Raw genomic sequence first — 9508 nt, forward strand, 5'->3', positions numbered from 1 at the left:
GCAACTAAACTATACCATGAAGCTGATAGGTTTGATTAATTTAATTTTGTTTATAGTCTAATTTATTTTTCGTGCTACAGCTAAAAATGGTACCACCAGTACACCTGTCACCTGATCTATACAAGGCACAGGCAGAAAGGCAGTCTGGCAAGTAGCACCGCCAGCTGGGACGCAGTTTCGCCGAGACCAGGATGATTTCATGTATGTATACATTTTTCACAAATTGTGGCATGCCTGCATCAGTTAACTTTTTGAAGTTTTTTACAAAATCTGCAATTTTATGGACAGATACACCATGGTGTGTAATAGATTGGGTCGTCCTAAGATACGAATCTATGCACCATGAGAGCTTGGTTTCAGAACGAAGAGGAATACACGTGACCCTAGCTATCCCTGTCAGCAAAGACTAGATAGTTGATGAATTGAACTGAACATATATAGGTAGATCCACTTCCTCACTACATGCATCCCTGGCGGTGTGCATATTCAATCAGACTGGGCCGAACCATTCTAGCTGACACAGCTTTAATTTAGAGGAAAAACATGCATGATGAAACAGTACATATATATATTACAGTGTTCAATGGCATATGGTTGCTGCTCACGACGGTTACAATAATAATATGGGAAAAGAACGCAATGCATGCATCTTGCACTACTACTACTTCACTGCGAAGGCTGAACAGAGTATAGCGCAACAAAAAAGGGGTATTAGGTGCAGCACCAGCCTTGTATCCCATGCAAACGCGCCTGGGAGGATGGAGGCAGGCGACTACGATAGGTATGACCATCACGAGCTGGTCCATAGATATGGGAGACTCGAACCTGGTTCCTCCAGCCTCAAAACAGGTTTAGGTAGGCCTTCTTCATGGTAGTTGGCAATCTCACTCTCCAAGTTCTGCTTAAGGGCGTCATCATAAGGCCCACTGAGCCAGACTTGCTTCAGCTGTTTTACATTCTGTAAGCCAGAGACCCGTAGAGACCGCATACGCCCGCAGCGTATCCTCAGCACGCAAGCATAACATCTTTGAAACATTATTGTAGTTTCCAACTTGGAGCTGCAAGAAATCTCGAGGAAGTCCACAGAAAACTGACCATATGAATTTGGTTGACCAAACTGGAGAACCTGGAACTCCAGCAAGAAAATACGTAGACTGTGTAGTCTCGATGGAAGGAGATTTATCTCCTCTTGCGATAGCGAAGTCATCTGTAAACTCAATTTACTTCCATTCTGGAGCTTCTTGATCCATTGTGGCAGCTTGCTTCCGAGTCCGTACAGCTTGAGGCTCCGTAGGTTCACTGGATGCCAGGAGATGTGATCCAGGAAGCCAGCTTCATTGTCCTCGTCGACTTGCACCTGCAGTGACAAGGATCGCAGATGGGCGAGACATAAGATGGCAGAAAAAAATGTCTGGCAGTTGTCCTTGTTGATGCCGGATACCCCGAGCTTATGCAGTTGGGTAAGGTTCCGGAGCTCCTCCACAAAAGCCTTCCAGCCTACGGCGCTGATGTTAACTACACCCAACGTTTGCAGGTTGGTAAGCTTCCCTATCCCTCTAGGCACCTTGACGCCGCTGTGATGGCAGCGTGTGTCAACACGGCGATGTGTTGTGCGCAGCCTTGACAGCAAGTTTGGCACCAGAGTAGCACAGCAGCATCTTGCTAGTGATGATGTGCTCTTTGCTGCTGGTGCTTCCAGTGGCACAGGTGGTTCTGCTGCTGGTGGTGCTGCTGGTGATACTGATTCTGCCACTGTTGGCTCTGGTGCTACTGGTCGTGGCGCTGCTGCTGCTGCTGCTTCTGTTGGTGGCGGCGCTGCTGCTGCTTCTGACATTCCCGATTCTGGTCCTGCTGCAAGTGCTACCACTTCTGGCTCTGCCGTTGGTGGTGATGCTACTATTGATGGTGGTGTTGATGGCAAAGGAGGTCTTACACCCATGTTGTTTTCGTCAGCTGATGACGATGTCCGCTCTGCTGTTGATGCTGGTGATACCATACTGAAATCATCATCATGCGTTGGTGGTGTGGTACCACGACCAGCGCGAATGTACTGCAGCTTCTCTATCTTGATGATACTCTTTGGTAGCTCCACCACAAAGGTTTCCCTGATGTCGAGAGTTTGGAGCTGCTTCAGATTTCCCAACGATTCTGGCAGATGAGTGATTCCCTTGCACTTTCTCAGGGAGAGGAACTTGAGGCGGTATAGTACCTTCACTATCTTCTTGACATCATCATTTCTTACACCAGAAGACACATCCTCTAGATCCAGAATCCGGAGCAGCCTCATCTTGTCAGAGATGAAGAACGATTTCCACTCACCAAACACTGTCAAAGACCGTAGCCGTGAAAAGTCGATGCTCCCAAATACATTTTGATCTCTGTCCCAACTCTCGTGTATGGCAAGGTGACGCCTTCCTGTGCGCTGCAAGTTCTTTCTGCTGTGGCCCTTCAGTGCAAATACAAGGTTGTCTTCCATTGGCCGTGAGTTTATGTATTCAAGAAAGAAACCATTGACTTGGCACATGGGTGGCGTCATGATTAACTCTGGCACCTGGACCATGCTTAGACTGATGAGCTTAAGAAAGGACTTCTCCCCGTCTTCCTCCGCTGTGCATTCTTCGTTGTCTCTGGAGTTGGAGTATCCCTCTGCGATCCACCGCCTTACCAGACGTCTCCGTCGGATGGTGTGGTTCAAAGGAAAGACTGATAGGTAGAAGATAAAAGGCTTGATGGTATCCGGGCTGGAACTGAAGTAGGATAGCAGCCAGGCAAACAGATCTTTCATATTTTCTCTGTTTGCTAACAAGGACATAATGTTATCCGGACATCCAAGATCAGCTGCTGCACATATGACTTTGGGGAGTCCACCACACTTGTGCAAGGTAGTACGCTTTGCCCCCTCAGTTACTGCAGCCCGAGGATTCTTCTTAAGTTCCTATTGTTCAAACAGTACAAGAATCAATATACGTAATTTTATCAAATAAAGGAGATCAGGCTACACGCACCATGCTAGCGTCAGCAAGAAAAATACCTATGAAAATCTCATAAAAATGTAAAACGTCAGGCCCTTAAATATTATATGGAGCTACCGTCAAATATGGCATTATTTACCATTTTCTATGCATGCTAAGAATGCAAAAGCTACTCGACGATAGGTTGCGTTGATGGTGTGGCGGCCCAGCCACAGCCTGCTATGCAGACAGCCCACCCTCTTGCCTCCCTCACATCACCCCCCACCCCCCACCTTCCAGTTGCATGCTTTTTTTTTAATGTTGGTCGTCCCTAAAAAAATATTTTATCTCTTTTATATGATCTTCATTTCCAGAACGGATTGCATCGTTGTGCTACGCGATGAGACCAATGAAATTAGATCTCATTTGTATATATTTTTGACGATGTTTTTTTATCACAGGTAGCAATTCATGTGACGACTTGCTATCTCTATAGCAACTTTACGTGTATATCGGTTTACTATGGTAACAACTTATGTGCACTTTTATTTTGTGTCAATTTATGTGTACGAGTGTGTGATATATTTAGTTTGTGGTAACTTATTTATTATACATGTGACAACTCATGTGTATAATATATTCTATTTTTATGACAACTTTTGTTTTACATGTTTGGTAATTTTTATTTTATGATATTTTTTAATAAACTTATTAGTATGATAACTTACTCATTTTTTACTACTCATTCTTATGACATATTTTGCTTGTGAGAATTTATATATATGACAGATTCAGTTTGTAACAACTTATATTTATAACAAATTATAATTCTGTAGCAACTTTATTTTTAATAAATATAAATATTTTCTGCAAACTTTATCTTACTTGTCTGACAACTTATATCTTAAAAATATGACAACTTACTCTCTTTTTACTACTTATGTGTATCTCATTTTGTGTTTGTGACAACTTATGTAGATAACAAATTTTATTTATGATAACTTATATTCATAACAGATTATATTTTTGTGGCAACTTTTTTTATGATAATTTATAAATATTTTTATGACCAATTTTTATTTTTATATGTGTGACTACTTATATATATAACTAGAACAACATTTACCATTGGACAGTAGTAAATCACTGTTTACGGTGTTGTAAATTACAGTGTTTATTGTCGTAACAGTTATTGTAAATTTATAGCTGGCCACAGAATATGAGCTCACGCTATACACACACACACACGACAACTCATGCATATGAAATCTTCTATTTTGAGGCAACTTTTTTGTATAACATATAGCAAATTGTGACTATTGCAAAGCGTTTTTAAAATATATGCAAGTGGGATCTAGTTTTGTTCGTTTTATCACATAGAACACAAAAGTGCAATCGGTATTCAAAATGGACCTCGTGTGGGCTTTTTTTTCAACAATTTGGATGTTAAAGAAAAGGAATCCGGAGGGGATCGGAGGAGCCGGGAGGAGTTCTGTGCTCACACTAACTACGAAAGCGACTTGACCTATGTTGTTTTGTGATTACAATAAGAGAAAGCGGAGGATGGAAGGAAGGACGGGAGCGGGGTCGCGCGATGAGCAAACACGCGACGGGTCGCATTTTATCACATCCTGCTAAGAAATCCTGAGATCCAGAGCAGGTCCCGTTCTATAATAGGATTATTTTTTAAAAAAATTGCATGGACAATTTGGCTCTATTTTTTGAACAACATTTACTACAACCAATCATTCATTTGAAATTTTCTTTTTTGAATATACTCTTTAAGACGGACAAATTTAATTACAGCAATAAATCTACTCACACACCACTTAATTAATCTCATTATTTGAATCAAGTTGACATTGAAGTTAAATATTTGGCCGCACTCCTATTGGATATTGGTGCTAAATTCTACAACGTAAATGCTATACCACATGACAACCAAGGCCGCCAATAAACATATCTTAAATTGATCTGATCTGAGTCCCACCTTTCAAATATCAATATATTAATAAAGATAGCATCAATGTTTTTCTTTGGAAGTCTAAAAATTACCATGTTGATTAGAGAGATAAAATTTTATAAATCAAAATTATCCGCGACTACATACCATTAGAAAATAACTAATATACACTAGAAAAATGTCGCGCCGTTGGTGCACAGAGTGGTTCGCCAGGGTTTAAGATATATCTGTGAGTCAAGTTTTGTTATGGGCTCGGTCCAATTTAACTTCGATGGTTGGATTTATGTGTAGATGGAATGTGGACCATGGGAATACACATATCGATCGTCTATGGATCCGTAGAGAGGAAGGTTGTATGTGAGTCCTCATGGGTGTCGGTGCTGGCAATGTTATATGTGAGTACATATGGTGTGTGAATGTGCAAGGCAATCTAAGCCGTCACTGAACTGCTGCTTGTTAGATCATGAAGTGATGTAGGTCGTTCAAATATTTAGTTTGAGCGAACTTTGAAAAAAAATGTTAAGAGATATCTGGACTGTATGTTGATATAGGTAAAATCAGAGGTTTCTTTTGTAAAATAAGCAATAAAGCGAACTACAGATTGATATCATCAAATTTCAGGGGGTTTCTAAAAAATTCTCTAGGTGGTTGTCAAATCAAGTATGGGTTCTTATTGCATTGTGATTTGTTGGGAACGTTTCAAATATAATTATTGTGTGGTTGTTATTATGTGCTCCCTATCGTTGAAGACGAAGAGAAGTATGGGCAACGGGTTGATTTCAGGAAATGCAGCGGGTTTATTTATAGATTGATTTAAGCAAACTTTGGGTGTTACCAAGTTGATATCGGCCAATTTCGGGGGGGGGGGGGGGGGGAGGGGGTCTCCGAAATTCTTGGGGGAGGTAGTCTGAAGTGTGGGTTGATTCCTTCAAAGTTCGAGAATTTTTTTTCATTTTTTCTGGCCTCTTGAACTTCGATTATCGAATCGGACAATCCTCATTTTCTTGTTGATGTGGCACCATCTGAGGCTGATTTTTTTCCTAGCTTTAGGTCTATATATATATATTTCTTGGCTGTTGAACTTCGACTGTGGGATCATCGGATCTTACAGCCCTCATTTTCTTGATGATGTGGCGCAATCTGGGCCGGTTTTTCCCCAGCTATGTATACTACGACCTCCGTCCCAAAAAAGAAGTCACTCTAGGTTTGTCCTAAGTCAAAGTTTTATAAGTTTGACCAAATTTATGGAGAAAAGTATTAATATTTAGAAAACAAAACTAGTAGAATTCCATGAAGAGTATAGTTTCATAATATGTGTATTACATGTTGTAAATAGTAATACTTTTCTCTAGAAATTTGGTCAAATTTAAAAAAGTTTGATGTAGAATAAAACTAAAGTGACTTCCTTTTGGGGATGGAGGAAGTACTATATAGTAAGAGATAAGAGATACCTTAATTATTTTTAAAATTATTACCCACCATCCGTGGAAACGTGCATGTGGCTGCGTATCCCGTGTCTCTTGCGCGGTACACCACTAATATGTTTTTCATCCATACGACCATACACATAAAAACCTGATTGATACGGCCCAGCCAAGCGGATGTCGCTTCCTCCGGCCGCTAGCGGCTCGCCTCAGACGCGAGATAGCAGGCAGCAGCCGCCCGGCAGAAGCTAGCGCTGCCGCTGGCCGGAGCATGAGATCCAAGGACACCCGCGACCAAGTCAAGCCACACACGCCCACACCTTGGGATGTTGGATCAAGGACTAATCTTTAGTTCAGATCACATTGAATATTTGAAAGCTAATTAGGAGGACTGAATATGAACTAACTATATAATTACTTAAGCCGGGCTAATATGTGAGATAATCTATGATTAGCCTCTATTTATGTAATTAGTTTTCTAATTTGTCTATATTTAATATTTCTGTTAATATCAAACATTCAGTGTGACAGGGACTAAACAATTCGTCCCACCCATCCAAACAACCTCTAAGTGCAGTTCCAATGCTGATTTCTTAAATGATTTCTTGGCATTAAATAGTGTGCCACATACTCCTAGATTTATTGAGAAGAGAGAAGGAAATCGTTTGACCGACAGAGGCTTGTACGAGCCCACCGATGGCTTGCAGGCGCCCACGCCAAGCCGCTACTTGCCTCTAGTAAGGATGGCAGCGGATTGAGTTCAGGGCGGGTATCCGCGGGTTTTGGATTTACGGGTTTCGGGTTTGGTTTGTATTTTCCACCCGCGGATTTGCGAGTTCGGGTACACGAAATTCTACGGGTTTGGCGCGGATCTTTACATTTACTCGCGGAGCTCCATTGGGGGCCCGAAACTTAGCCCAATAAAAGCCCATCTAGCAACCCTAGCTATATAAACCTCAGTTGCTCACCCAGACGCCCACCCCACCCTCCTGCCCGTCCGCACGCCCCCAGACTCTAGCTGCCAGGGCGTCGCCCGCGCCCCGCACCGGCGCCGCGCATGGCGGCCCGCTCGGCGGAGGCGCCCCCCGGCCTCGCCCCGCGCCGGCACCCCACCCTCTCCCGGCCATGCCCCGCGCCTGCGCCGCGCACGGCGAAGGCGCCCCGCACCGGCTCCCCCACGAGTGAGTTGTGACCTCGCCGGCGCCTTGCCAGATGCCGCATGATCTTTCTTGGTTGCTGGAATGTTGTTGCTTGTTTGTAAAAAAAATTTGGGTTTCGAATTATCCATCGGGTTTCGGGTATCCATGGGTTTCAGTTTTGGGTATGAATTTTGATCCGAATTGGAGTTCGGGGCGGGTTCGGGTTTCAATTTTGGGTTTCCAGATAGTCCACCCAAATCGAACCCGATCCGTTGCCATCCTTACCCTCTAGCTCCCGAGTTCGCCGGCGGCTCCGAGTCCACCACCCGCGCTACCCCCATCACGTGGCCGGGCGGCTCAACGCCACTGTGGTCTGTGCCCCTTGATATTCGCAGCGGCAGCCCCGCGCTGCCGAGCTCCGCCCTTGATAGCCGGCATGGCCGTTGTCCGCCGGCGCCTCCGCGTCCACCACCCGCGCTGCCCCTGCCGACGTGGCCCCGCGAGTTCACTGTTCGACTCCACGCCGCCGCAGCCCTAGGAGCTCGCTGCTGCAGCCCTATGCGACACTAAGCCCATGCTTCATGCTTGGCACGTCCGCGTGCCGCAGCGCTCGCCACCGCCGCCCAAAATCCTCGCGTGGCCGGCCGCATGAGCTCGCCGGCCATGGCCTGCACGTGCCCCACGCTGCCGCCGCTCAAGCGGCCGAGCCGTCGCCGCCCGCGGGTGGCCCGAACCGCCGTCTCTCGATCGAGTGTATAGGTGGGAACCGCCGCCCTGACGCGCTGCCGCGTCCTGCGGCACCACTGAGCCCACCTGACCGAGCTCACGCCATCGACGTAATCTCACATACAAGGAGTGATTAATTAAGCTGTCCATTTTCTAAAGCTTACCTATATTAAATACGCTCGCGTGGAACTTCTATTCAAAACTCTTGTGTAGCCTGAGTGGTTGCCCGGTTCGAGTACTACGAATGTTGGTGTTTTATTATTATTATTATTATTATTATTATTATTATTATTATTATTATTATTATTATTTACTGCTGCAGCACCTCAGTAGGTTGCACACTCACGCATTTATGCAGGGGTAAAATAGTCCCAAGGAGTGCCCAGGCCCTAGGGGCGGATCTAGGGGGTGGGCCGGGTCCCTAAGATTTGGCCTAAAGACCCTCATCCTTTAGTTTTTTTGAAAAAAGTTTTTTGTTGGACCATCCTAACAATAAACCCTAGATAGATTCGCCACTGGGAGTGCCTAAACGACAGCTATTTGCATCCACACAAATCTGAAGGCTAGAACGTCAGGTAAATTGGACCTGTAGAGAGTACTGCCCGCAATTGTACGACGTGCATGAAGCTAAATTAAACAAGGAATGTGTATGCATAGAGTATTACTCTAAATTATTTAGGCACTGCTTCAATGTCATGGGATATTGGCATTGATTGAAGGATCCAGTAGTGCTATATCAAACTCGAGTAAACGGACCTGGTCGAGTAGTTCAATGGCGTGGTCAGCTTCTAGACCTTTGATGTTCAGCACATATTTGCTGTCCGTTGCACAGTATTTGGCGACACTTTCTTCATTGGTAATGATAATTATCCAGCCTTTAAAAGCTCCATCGAATGCAGTTTTTACTGCATCCCATTCTTCCACGGACTGCAGACCGTCGATAACAATTAAACCATCCCGGTCATACAGATACTCACGGCACACTTGAATCGGGTCCTTGAGTGATGATGCCGTGCTGTCTAGGAGATACCTAGGATTCAAATCCAGAAGTAAGCTCCGCACGGGTCCCATGCTAGTTAAATTGAACGGACGGGATACATTCACCCAACCGGCCTTGAAGTTATTATAAAACATTTCTTCTTCTTCTTCGATCAGGCGTTCGCAGTAGATGCGTTTGACGAGAAACGACTTGCCAACGCCAGACATCCCCCACACAGAGAAGACCTTCAAGACGTCGCCTCTTTCGGTATAGAGCGCACCACATTGCCAATAATCTGTGTCACGGCCAATACGTGGATGTTCATT

The 9508-nt window shown here is 44.5% G+C and overlaps 1 protein-coding gene across 1 annotated transcript; it reads right to left on the reverse strand.

Moving 5' to 3' along the window:
• Positions 1-790: 790 nt before the first annotated feature.
• LOC120645532 (disease resistance protein Pik-2-like) lies at positions 791-9274 on the reverse strand. Its single transcript, XM_039922317.1, has 3 exons — positions 8960-9274; positions 2035-2935; positions 791-1746 (listed from the first exon to the last, which is right to left on the reverse strand). Exons 1-3 carry the CDS (start codon positions 9272-9274, stop codon positions 791-793), a joined length of 2172 nt encoding a protein of 723 aa, XP_039778251.1.
• Between the last annotated feature and the right edge of the window lie 234 nt (positions 9275-9508).

The sequence above is a fragment of the Panicum virgatum genome, chromosome 8K (genome assembly GCF_016808335.1).
Source record: "Panicum virgatum strain AP13 chromosome 8K, P.virgatum_v5, whole genome shotgun sequence".
Classification (NCBI taxonomy): Eukaryota; Viridiplantae; Streptophyta; class Magnoliopsida; order Poales; family Poaceae; genus Panicum; species Panicum virgatum.

Coding starts and splice junctions, on each gene's coding strand:
- LOC120645532 (XM_039922317.1), bottom strand. CDS start 9,274: ATGGGACCCGTGCGGAGCTTACTTCTGGATTTGAATCCTAGGTATCTC. Junction 2,936..8,959: donor CCATTGAACTACTCGACCAG/GTCCGTTTACTC, acceptor TTTGAACAATAG/GAACTTAAGAAGAATCCTCG. Junction 1,747..2,034: donor GCAGTACATTCGCGCTGGTC/GTGGTACCACAC, acceptor CAACAGTGGCAG/AATCAGTATCACCAGCAGCA.